Source organism: Suricata suricatta, chromosome 1 (assembly GCF_006229205.1).
Source record: "Suricata suricatta isolate VVHF042 chromosome 1, meerkat_22Aug2017_6uvM2_HiC, whole genome shotgun sequence".
Lineage (NCBI taxonomy): Eukaryota > Metazoa > Chordata > Mammalia > Carnivora > Herpestidae > Suricata > Suricata suricatta.
Genome location: NC_043700.1, coordinates 138,134,408 through 138,147,196, shown reverse-complemented (window position 1 = coordinate 138,147,196; position 12,789 = coordinate 138,134,408). Strand labels below are relative to the sequence as shown.

The 12,789-nt window shown below is 36.2% G+C and overlaps 1 protein-coding gene and 1 pseudogene across 2 annotated transcripts in view; one reads left to right on the top strand and one right to left on the bottom strand.

Annotated features, from left to right (window-relative positions):
* ANKRD17 (ankyrin repeat domain 17) overlaps positions 1-12,789 on the bottom strand; it is a 131,548-nt gene that overhangs the window by 3,340 nt on the left and 115,419 nt on the right. For both annotated transcript variants that reach the window (XM_029945023.1, XM_029945032.1), the window contains exons 30-31: positions 9,949-10,146; positions 102-350 (exon numbers count right to left, since the gene is read on the bottom strand). In XM_029945023.1, coding sequence (XP_029800883.1) covers positions 102-350; positions 9,949-10,146 — 447 coding nt within the window. The remainder of the gene's footprint in view (positions 1-101; positions 351-9,948; positions 10,147-12,789) is intronic.
* Positions 10,865-11,150, top strand: LOC115286674 (annotated as a pseudogene).

Here is a 12,789-nt window from a genome sequence, read left to right as displayed (position 1 = left end):
TATAGAACTTTTAAGAATGACTGTAAAAGTTACATATTACTTATGATATTTTAGTTAAATGCATAAACTTAATTTCTAATAGTCAGGAAAGCAGGTCTTACCTTGATTGCCACCAATCCCTTCAAAGGACCAGATTCCACTATGCCCTACTGATGTGGATAAATTACTCCCAATAACAGATGGAGCTGAAGTTCCAGTTTGCCTGATACGTGCAGAACGTTCAGTCCCAATAGGGACTGGAACTTTTCTGTCCTGAGAGACGTTGCTGGGCTTCTCTGACCCTAAAGGTACTGATGATGGGGCAGGCGAAGGTGCACGAACTCCAGATGATACTGACTGTGCAGGAGAATCTAGAGAAAAGGTATTTTTAAATAGTATACATGTCATCTATAGAGGATATAATTTTGTAAAACCAAATCTTAAATCCTGAAGACACCATAAACGTGTGTGAAAGTGAAATATAAAAATAATGCTAGAAAATTATACATATTTAATTTGGTTAAGCTCCAGGACTTTGCAGTCATTTTTAAAAATTTGATTTCACAATTTTTTCATTTAGTTACATGACAGAATGTAAAGATGGCCAACTACACATGTGATATAACTCATTAAACTAATTAATATTTAAATAAATTAATGCTTGACACTGAGTAAAATAAACACCAGAGCAATGAGAAGACAATGTTTAAAGTAAAAAAGTCATGCCTGTATTGGCAATTTCCAAACTGTATTCCTTGAGACCACGCGTCCATTGGTATACTATGATGAAAACAAAGGGATTCAGGTATCCAACAAATTTGGAAAATCTAATGTAAGAAAAAAATTAGTTTCTTTAAATCAGGACTTCAAGAAACCTTAATATGCTAATAAAATACCAACAGAAAGCTATGCCTCATTGCCCAACTTTGTTTTATTGTATCACATGGTTTTCCACAGAGGAAGCTTTCTGAAATGACAATTTAAGCTTTACATATCAAAACAAGGTGAGTTCTTAATATAGTGAATGTGGGAGGATTCTTTAGTGATTCAATCCCTTCACCACTACAGAGAAGAAGAAAAAACAAGAACAACCAAAATTGTATTTCTTGTGAAAAGCTTAAATATCAAACACACTTAAATTTAAACAGGGTATAAATGGTGGAGCTTGAAGCTTAAAAGTCGAAACAGTTACCTGCCTGCCCATCTACGATTTACTCATAACTGCCTGACTGTATGCCCTAGAGAGAGTCCTTTAATACTACTTTTCCATTTAACCATATTTTTTACATTTACATTTTCCAGTGTGCATGTGTGTGTCTATATTCCTCCAAAAGGATTCAGGTAGCTAATAAATTTGCAAAACCAATCAATCCATCTATCTATCTACATACAAGTACACATACACCAAAACATACTGCTTCTACTTCCCAAGCTATGGGAATCAGGAGGACAAAGAAATTCAGTAATATTATTAGGCTCAATATGCTTAAAAAAGATTTGCTATACATATTTTAGAATCATACAGATTTGGAAAGTACTGTACTGTAGAGATCAGTTCTTACTAATGTTTGCAGAAGTCACTTTGGCTCAATCAATAGTACTACCTCTCTCAATGAGTCGTGGTGATATTAGCTAAAACAAAAATGAATGTGAAAGTACCTTATAAATTATAATTATTATAAGGATATAGATATTGGGAAACAAAAACACGAAACTTCTGAGCTTATCTGTAAAAGTAAAGCAAGAGAACTATTACCCTTTAATGAAAAACTAAAATATATCTCCTGTGGGGCACCTGGGTGGCTCAAGTTGGTTGAGCATTCCAACTTTGGCTCAGGTCATGATCTCCCAGTTTGTCAGTTCAAGCCCCAAATGCGGCTCTCTGCTGACAGCACAGAACCTGCTTCAGATCCTCTGTCCCTCTCTCTTTCTGTCCCTCACCTGCTCACACTCTCAAAAATAAATAAAACATTAAAAAAATACATATATATATCTCCTGTGCATGGATCTATTACCATTTCTTGACATTACTTTTTCACAAATCATAGCAAAATAGAAAAGCCAGCTACATGTCTTTGAAGCAATTAAAAATATTTTTAAATTCACCTTAAAATTACATTGGTATAAGAGGGAATTCTAAGAAGATGGAGGTACAGCAGCACAAGTTTTGATTCTTCCCAAATCCTTCCATAAAACAATCTGCCAAGTTAACAAAGCCAATGACCCATGGATAACATCTATAACAAAGCTAACAGACAAAAGTATCCAAATGAATCAAAAGATACATGTGAATGGGAACAAATCACCAACACTACAAGACCTCTGTGTTATCAGCATCTGTGTGAAAAGAAGCAATTCTCCAGACCTAAGAACAGACTACGAGAACAACGAAACCGTCAAAGGTAGTCAGAGGAAAAGCAGAAAAGGCCAATCTGAGAACAGCAGGTAAAACCAGGCAAGTTCTGCCTATGCTAGGTAACTGCAAGGGATGTGCAATAATCTTGAAGAAGTTAGAGCAATAAAAGTGGCCTTACAAATTCTCAAAAATACCTGCTGAAATCTCATTCCAGGATAAAGCCCCACACTGATAGGAAACTTCTTGGAGGGAACAGATTCCAAATTGAGCACCAGAGAGAAAACAGAGCAAAAAAACGCAAGATCATTTCAGAGTAAGGCAGAGGTGAGGGTGGTGGGAGGGTAAGGATAACAAAGCAGGAAATGTGATGAAGTACAAGGCCATCTTTGTGCACACTCACCTAAAAGACAGACTCTTAGAGCCTTTAAGCTAGAAAAGGTATCTGATCCACTTATCCCTTCTAAATGTTCAGGAAAGCTCATTTCATTTAAAATGTGAAACAGAAGAGAACTGTGGTCAAATTCCATACAAAGCTATTATGTGAACTAAGAGAGATATGAACGCATAACATCTTACAAACAATAAAAACATGCCAGAAAGAAAGTCATATTCTAAAATTCCAAAGGTGCATCAGAAAGAAAACTATATTCTAAAATTCTAATGTGAGCTAAAAGAAATGAAAGAAAAACATGAAAAACAGCATAATTCAGATTTAGTAAAGCTGGAAACAATGACAAAACTCAGGAAAGTACTGGAAATAACAGAATATTCCAGAAGGTATAAACACGAGGGATAAAGTTTTAGGTTTTGCTAGGGTGCCTGGGTGGCTGAGTCGGTTAAACATCTGACTTCGGCTCAGGTCATGATCTTGCAGTTTGTGGGTTCAAGCCCCACATCAGGTTCTGTGCTGGCAGCTAGCTCAGAGCCTGGAGCCTGTCTTCAGATTCTGTGTCTCCCTCTCTTTCTCTGTGTCTCTCCATCCCCTGCTCACGCTGTCTCTCTCTCTCTCAAAAAAAAATAAAAACGTTAAAAAAAATTTTAATACGGTTCTGTTTTCTTAAACTATGTATAGAAACGACATAATTACACCTGAGAAAAATCAACCCAGTATAACTAATGTCGAGACAACGTCAAAGGTGGCAGGTAGGCAAGAAAAATGGATGGATGGAAGGATTGACAAATGAGTTCTACCTCTCCCAGAATGACCCCTGGAAACCTGCCCAATCCTCAGTGTTGGATCTAGTCTCTCTTTTCTTTCCTGAATCCTTCCAAAAACAAAAGCAAAGAAAAGTAACAGCAACCCTCCATATTGTTTAAATGAACAGAATAACAAGGCCTGCCTGCTGACTTGCCCCATTTAAGAGATTTGGTCCCCTTCACAGATTTTGCCAATCCTACAGCCATATTATCAGATGACTGTTTACTGCTTCCTCCCTGCAGGCTGACTGGACTCATGATAGCATCTGAGTAAAGAATAATTCATTGCAGGCTAGCAGCAATCTAGGACTGACATGGCCTGACTTGAACATAGGAGGTGAGGCAATCTTATTCCTCATCCAGAAAGGCACAATTGATAAACAGAGAAAAACTGGTTTACCCCATTATGAATTGAATCTTTAAGGACCACATATGAGATGAGATTATGAAGAAGCCTAGGGTAGAGGGACTAAAGAGGGACTCAGAACAAACAGACCATGACTGAGGGACTATAAATCTTCTAAAGAGAGAGATGGAGGGAATAGCTGGTTGGTTCTCAAGATGGCCCTGGATCAAACCCCGCATGGTTCTGCAAATGGTACTGTATAGCTTTAAAAAGTAAACACCATTTTCCTCGAGATTCCTTTGTTGGGTTCATGTTCCTTGCCATGAAACGCACCAAATTATTATAATTTATGTTCTCATCTCTAATTATATAATTAGGAAAAATAAAGCAAAATTTAATTGAGAGTCATGTTGTTTTAAAATATGCCAGCTTAGGGGGCAACCTGGGTGGCTCAGTTGGTTAAGCATTCAACTCTTGCTTTCAGTTCAGGTCATGATCTCACAGTTTGTGATTTTGAGCCCCACGTCAAGTTCTGTGCACTGATCGCAGAGCCTGATTGGGATCCTCTCTATCACTCTCTCACTCTCTGCTCTTCCCCTGCTCTCTCTCAAATAAATAAATTAACTAATAAAAATTAAGAAAAAATATGCCAGCTTATATATTGAAGAAAAAAAAACAATCTTGAAGTTTTGCGGGATCTTATACAATTTGGGGAACCTTCTTTAAAAAAGAATATAAAATTGCAGACACAAAACTAGGTATAGGACTTGGGGAGGGCCACTTGTAAATAAGGTATCCTGAAGCTTAAGCTTTATTGGCTTCATGGTAAATCCATGTTGGTTTTGAAAGGACAGCAAGTCCTGAATTCAAAGTGAAAAAGCAAAGTGACTTATATAGCAAAAAAAATTTTAAGTTCCTGTAAGAAAATTACACTGTACTTTCTTCATGCCTCTGTTCAGCATTTATTAAACTACCACTGATCATGAAAATGTGGTTGGTCATGACTAGCTTACAAAAAACTTTTTAAAGGAGAAAGAAAACAGAATAGAAAATACCAGCATGCAACATACATTGTAAGGATAAGTACTGTGTTGTAAATATATTATTTCAACTACACACACACACACACACACACTTATATTGGGTCACAATGTAAAATTGGTTTCTTCCTTTTCAAAACTATGTTTTACTGCTTTTTGATCTGGCAAGTTTTATAAGACCAAATGTCAAAACGGCCCATTGACCAAATCACTGACCAGAGTCAGTGATCAGTAATCAATGCATAAGCTGACTGAGTGTTGGTAAAACAGATCTTAGTAGTTTGAATGGAGTAAGGGCTCAGGTGATCTCTGCCCATCCTTTATATGCAAAAGGTTCTTCGGTGTCACCAATCTGTTATTCTGGGGCCTCAAGAAAGGGTTCTTTGCTTTCTAAAAACAATTTTAAAGGAAAGGTCTTGTGTCCCCACATCTCAACTTAACTTGCCATGATCCTGATCTCCATTGTCCTAAACGAGAGGGAGTGAGAAGAGAAATAGACTATATGGAGAAATATGACAGAACCCATTAAGTACATAAAACAAGACAAATATATTATGAAAAATAAGTCACATGCTTCTGTGGTTACTTCTACGACAGCACCCAGAATGACTTTAAAGGTATCTAGATAAATACTGAAAACAAAATTTTGAAAGATGCCAAGAAATGAAAATATAAAATTACATTCCTATGAACAGATTACCTAAAGAAGAGTTGAAAACTTGATAAAATAAACTAAGTGGTCATTAAAAAACAACAGTATTAACATTTCTATTAAGTGAAGAAAGTACAGACTGGTTAAAAATTCAGTATTAGAGGTAAAAGTGAGATTCTTGCCTGAATCACTTTAAGGTCATAAAACAATGATTCAAATTATAACTCCCACATGTATGAGTTGTCCCTATACTCTAAGGAAGAGCGTTCCCTTCTAAAATTTTAATTTATTAAAAAAATAAAACTAAATGAAATTAAATTCTAAAATCTTATTCATAATCTTTATGGACTTATCAATTCTTATTTTATCCCATGGGCTGCCATTATTCATTTTGGTAGTCAAACTTTCCTGAATTTGGCCAGCGAGAGCCTCTTTAGGCTGCCTCATGTGTCCTAACGAGTACTAACACCACAAGCCTTTGCAAGCTCCCCTTATGCTTTCCCTCCCCCCAACTCTAGAATCAGCTAAGGAAGCCTAGTTTCTGGGGCACATGGGTGGTTCAGTCCTCTAAGCATCAGACTCTTGATTTCAGCCCATGATCCCAGAGTCGTGGGATCAAGCCCCATGTTGGGCTCTGCAGTGAGCATCTACTTGAGATTCTCTCTCGCCCTTCCTCTAGCCCCCTCCCTCAATTGTGCTCATGTGCTCTCTCTCTTAAAAAAAAAAAAAAGAAAAAAAAGTTTCTTTCAGTGGACAAAAATATTTAACAGACAGATCTGGATACTGGATATGCTCACTGCAATTAAAGATTAATTGCTTCTAGGCCTGTTCAGTAGATAGAGCTGAAGGGAAAATTGCAATTTTATATGACTCACTCCAGTATATAGATAATTGAAAAATCATGAGTTTACAGTGACCCTCTAATTCTAATCCAATTCCACAGGGTTCTTCCTTGCCTTTCCCTATTTTACACCTCTCTTTTCTTACAGTGAGGAACATGCATCACACATCATCAACATACTTATTAACCCAATCCTATAATAAACCTCAGAATTTTAGAATTGCTTATCCACATTATAAAAATCTCATGTCCTAAGCAGAATTGAAGATTTGTCTAAAATCTATTTGTCTTTAGAGTGAAGAGTATATAAAGTACTATGTTCTAGAGTTTTTCGGATTGTTTTATTTATGTTTTTTTACTTATTAAAAATTATTTTTAATGGTTTTATTTATTTTTGAGAGAGAGAGAGAGAGAGAGAGAGAGAGAGAGAGAGAGAGAGAGACAGCATGAGCAGGGGAGGGTCAGAGAGAGAAAGAGTCACAGGATCTGAAGACAGGCTCCAGGCTCTGAGTCAGCGGTCAGCACAGAGCCTGATGCAGGGCTCGAGCCCACGAACTGTGAGATCATAACCTGAGCTGAAGTCTGACGCTTAACCGAGTCACCCAGGTGCCCCTATTTATTTCTGAGAGACACAGCGTGAGCAGGGAAGGGAAGAGAAAGAAGAAGACAGAATCTCAAGCAGGATCTGCATTGACAGCGCAAGAGCCCAATGCAGGGCCTGACCCGCGAACCATAGGATAACGACCTGAGCCTGTATCAAGGACGGGACACCCAACTGATTGAGCCACCCAGGCACCCCTGGATTATTTTCTTTTAGTAGGTTTACGTTAATAATTTGAAATAAAGATGTTTGTTTCTATTTATGTTCAATTTTAGCACTTTTCCTTTAACAAAGTTGGGTTTTTTTTCCTGGAATTAATAAACATTAACATTGTTTAAAAAGCAACATTTTTATATTACTCAGACAAGTGCTAGTTCTTCCTCCATTCTCTTACAATCTGCCTGAAAGGATGACAAGGAATAAGAACATAGTCTCAGAGAAAATCTCCACAGATTGCTTATTAATTACAAAGGGAAAAATTATAACTTGACAGTACAGAAACCTGTTATACAGGATCCTAACAAAATCATTCAAGCACCAATAATGGCACAAACAACATTTTATACTTTCTAGTGTAATGTACTAAGAGAAGGATACAACACTGACTATATACTAATATTCCTGTCAAAAACACTTAACCTAAATTTAATCATGAAGAAATACAAGAGAAACAAATTAAGGGGAATTTTACCAAACAACTGACCTGTACTCTTCAAAATGTCTTTCTTTGAAAGACAAAGAAAGGATTAGGAAACAGTTCTAGAATATTTGACACTAAAAAGACATGAAATTCAATGTAATTTGTGATCTTGATTTGAATCTTAGATGAGAGGAAATAATAAATATATTACGGGGACACTTGGCAGAATGTAAATATGGAATATTTATTAAATATTGTCCAGGATAAAATTTGCTGAATTTGCTAACTGTACCATAGCTGTGGCAGAGAGTATTCTTATTTTTAAGAAATATTATCATCTAGAATATTCAGGGGAAAGTAGCCTGATATCTGCAACTAACTCTGCAATGGTTCAGAAAGAAATTCTATACACCCACACATCCAAAAACCGAGATAAGGATGGGGCAGCATGGTAACAACTGGTGAATCTGAGAGGAATATACAAAGGTTCTTTGTACTATTCTTACAAGTTTAAAATTATTTTTTAAGGTAGTCCTGAGAGACATAGTCTAATGTAGTATGTTTACCTTGAGTGATTCATGGTTCAAAGGGGGGAAAAAATGTATCAAAATGTTTTAGGGCAATTGGCGATATCTGAATAGGTAATGCATATGATGTGACATTACTAAATTAATGATAATACATTAGATATTTGGTAATGGTATTGTGGCTATGTAAGAAAATATCCTTATTGTCGAGATGCACACTAAAGTTTTTAGGTCTTAAGTGTCATATCGGAAACTTACTTTCAAATGGTTCAACAATAAAAAACCAGAGATAAAACAAAACAGAGCAAAATGTTTAAAAAATTGCTAATTTTAAGGAATTACCAATTGAAAGGAATATGGATGCTTCTTAAAGTATTCTTTCAATTTTTCTAAAACTTTGAAAATTTCTCAAATTTTTTGAAACTTAAAAAAAAAGCTGTTGGAACGAAAACAATAAGCCTGGCTTCAGTGATATTCTGTATCAATCAGCGACATATTATAACTGGGGCACCTGGGTGGCTCAGTCGGCTGAGCGTCTGACTTCGGCTCAGGTCATGATCCAACAGTTCGGGGCTATGAGCCCCACGTTGGGCTCTGTGCTGGCAGCTCAGAGCCTGGAGGCTGCTTCCGATTTTGTGTGTCCCTCTCTCTCTGCCCCTCCCCTGCTCATGATCTCTCTCTGTGTCTCAAAAATAAATAAATGTTGAGAAAAAAAAATTTTTTAAAAAGAAAGAAAATTTAACCTATACTGGTTGCACTGCTACAAAAAGCACAATGCTTTTTCAATAAAAACAAAAATCAAATGAACATAAAATCAAACCAAAAAACAAGAAAATAAAAGAACAATGGAAAGCCCACACAGAGAAACTATAGGGCAAAACTACTTATACTTTGTGAATTTCATCCCCAAATTTCTGAATTTCCTAAATAAACATTAACACCAATAAGTATGTTTTTATTATGCATAAAAACATTCTCTGCTTTGGAGAATTCATTCTATTTTAAAGATTTACTAGAAAAATTTCAGGTTAATACTACTTTTTTAAGTTCATTTATTTTGAGAGAGCATGTGTGCACATGAGCAGGGGAGGGGCAGAGAGAGACAGAGACAGAAAGAGAGGATCCCAACTGCATCCCAAGCCAGTATCACAGAGCTCGATAGGAGGCTCAGCCCCATTAACTGTGAGATCATGACCTGAGCAAAACTCAGTTAACTGACTGACCCACCCAGGCACCCACCCCTCAGGTTAACCCTTTTCAATGAGCAGTCATGTTGCAATTTTAACTCCTTTTCTCCCAATTCCTATTTTTTCATGAACATGAAAATCAAAAATTCTTATTTACATATATATGTTACATACATATTTATATATAGGTGATTATAAATCACTTGTTTGGAGACATCTTAAGGGATGTTTACTCCTATAATGGTTAAGCTTCAGCTTAACATAGAAGACACTGAACTAGATCTGCTATACACTTGGGGATAAAAATTAATGTTAAGAGGAGTCTAAGAACAAAACTAAGCAGTGATTTTACCTCTATAAGCAGTTAAAATCACTCAAAATTATAATGTATTTCAGACTTTTTAATCATTTGCCATTTATAAAAATGTTTGCTCCTCTGTTCCCATTTCATGAGTCTTGATATATTCAAGGTTTGTTCACAGGTCTTGAGTCATATTTTGTTTTTTCCCATTTAAAACCTATTGCTCTTAAGGAAACATATATACAAACTCTTCCTATGGAATTATAACGTATAACACTCACCATTTGATGCTGATGAACATGGAGTCAACAAACTAAGTGGGGAAAAATGCTGTCTGTTAAAGTTAGCAGCTGCGGGTGCTCCTCCAAGGGGTGCCCCAGGTCCATACATTTGACCTCCTGAAAGGTTTGAGGCAAAGTTTCCCAAATGTGTAGAAGAAGGTGTTACAGAACCATATGGCGAGTCCATATTGACAATACCTATAATACAGAAGATAATTTATAAGTTACCTGTAAGAGAAAAACATTTTTTTAAAAACCCTAACATTTCAAGAGTCCCCTAAAAGACCTCCAAATATTTTAGGTTCTCCTTGCTTATTTCTTCCAGTCCATTGACTTATCATCCTCCCTCTATAAAGATAACTACAAAAAAAAAGAATAATTATCAAGGATAATTACTTTTTAATGATACTTTAATTATAGAATACATGTAGATTTAATATTAACATTGGAATTTCAACTGGCCTAATGGCCAAGGAATTACATAAAAGCTTATCTTTAAACTCAGGAGGGAAAGAGGGATGATTAGGCAAAGCAGAGACGACTTTTATGACACGGAAAATACTCTGTATGATACTATACTGGTGGGTACATGTCACTAACATTTGTTCAAACCCACACAATGCAGAACACCAAAAGTGAACCCTAATGAAAACCAAAGACTTTGATAAGGATATGTTGATATAGATTCATCAATTCTAACAAATGTACAAATCTAATTGGGGATATTGATAATGGAAGAGGCTATGCCTGTTGGGGCAGTTTTGTAGGAAATTCTGTACTTATCTTTCAATTTTCTCTATATTTTTCTGTGAACCTAAAAGTGCTATTTAAAAAATAAAGTCTAGGAGCTAGGTTCCTGGCAGCTGACTCCAGAGGGTGTAGAGTCCTGCAGAGTAAAGTTTTAAATCCCAAAGTCATGGCAAAACATCTGAAGTTCATTGCCAGGACTCTGATGGTACAGGAAGAAAACACAGAAAGTGCATACAGAACCCTAAACAGACCTCACCATGGATGGGCTCACTGAGGAGATTAAGCAACGGCAGTACTCTGAAAAGCCTGGTCACCAATGACAGAGGAGAAGCTATAAAACCTGCTGGTGGTTCTACATGGAAATGACTTGCAAGATCAACTTCTTGATGTGAAAGAATCGGGTAGACCAATGGCAGGGCTGCAGAGGGCTGTGGATAGTAGACCTGATATGAAAATCCCTATCCAGCTGTATCCTCCCTATCTCAAACCCCATTTTTTCTTTTTTTAAACGTTTACCTACTTTTGAGAGAGACAGCGCAAGAGTGAGGGAGGGGGTAGAGAGAGGGAAGCACAGAATCTGAAGCAGGCTCCACGCTCTGAGCTCTCAGCACAAAGCCTGACGCGGGGCTCGAACCAATGAATTGTGAGATCATGACCTGCACTGAAGCCAGATGCTCAACTGACTGAGCCATCCAGGTGCTCTAAACCCCATTTTTTCTTACCTTTTTTATAATAAACTCAATCCCATATATGAAAAAAAAAAAGTCTAAAAAACTATAGGGGGAAAAACACAGCTGTACTTCTACAATAGACAGAACTGATGATGATCAACATCTTAACTAAGTGGCCATCCTTTCCATAGCTAATAGTGAAACAATCTTTGCTGAATGCCTCCTGATGTAATGCAGTGTGAGGTTTAAAACATCACCCATTTGATGTTCCTGCCCAAAAAGTTTTGTCTTGAGTGTAATCATGGACTAAAAACACAAGGTAAGTCTAATCTAAAATGTGGGACACTCTACACACAATTAGAATTGTCAAAGGATTCATGTCAAGAAAAACGAAGGCAGGTAGTGAGATTTTAGACCAAGAGAGACCACAGAAATGTAAGAGCCAAAAGCAATGTGTGAAGCTTGACTGAATCTTGGATGAAAAGTGAAAAAAAAGAAACACAGAGGCATAATGGATATATTTGGGATGATACACTGCATATTGGTTAGTATTGTTGAATTAATGTTAATTTTCTTGAGTGTAGTAATAGTGGTAGAACTGTGAAGGCAAACATGCCTATTTTGCTGACCTGAATTGAGTAGTGTTCCCCAATACACTCTCAAATTAAACTTCAATGCTAACTTTGGCTCTAATCAACAGTACACTCCCCAAAACCTCACTTTTCTTATAGAGCTGGCCTTTTTTCCATGCCGTTTCACAAAATAAGAATTTATTTCCTTTTTCTCTAAATCTTAATTTTAGTCTTTCTCAACACATTACCTAGAATTCACATTTTTTGAAAAGTGAAGTATTTTCAATAAATTCCAATTATCATAAATATGAGATATAAAAACATTTCCAATCCACTGGCATATGATGATCTTTTAAAATTAAATTATATTTATTCTAACATGTTAGTACTCAAGAGAAATTGTATTCTTTTGTAAGTACACATAAATATTTCAATCAGCCCCCAGCAAAGATATATTTATTGACTATGTTCATTACATTGTATTCACATGTCATAGGAACAGGTAAAAATTATATCCAGTTCCCATTAAATTTAGAAATTTTTAGTCCCACAATGTCATCTCTTCAATAACACAGATCAGGTTGGCAACACTGTTCCAAAAGGCTGAATAGTAAATATTTTCAAGCTATCATTAAAGCATGAAAGTACTATAACAGTATGTACATGAATGGGCACAGCTGTGTTCCAAAAGAACTTTACATATGAACACTTAAATTTCAATTTCCTTTTTTGTGTCACATTATTTAAAAAAATATTTTAAATCGTTAAAAAAATCTTACACTATTATTGAATCTCAGTTTTAAAAAGTTACGAATGTAAAAATAGGCAACAGGCCATATTTGGCCCAT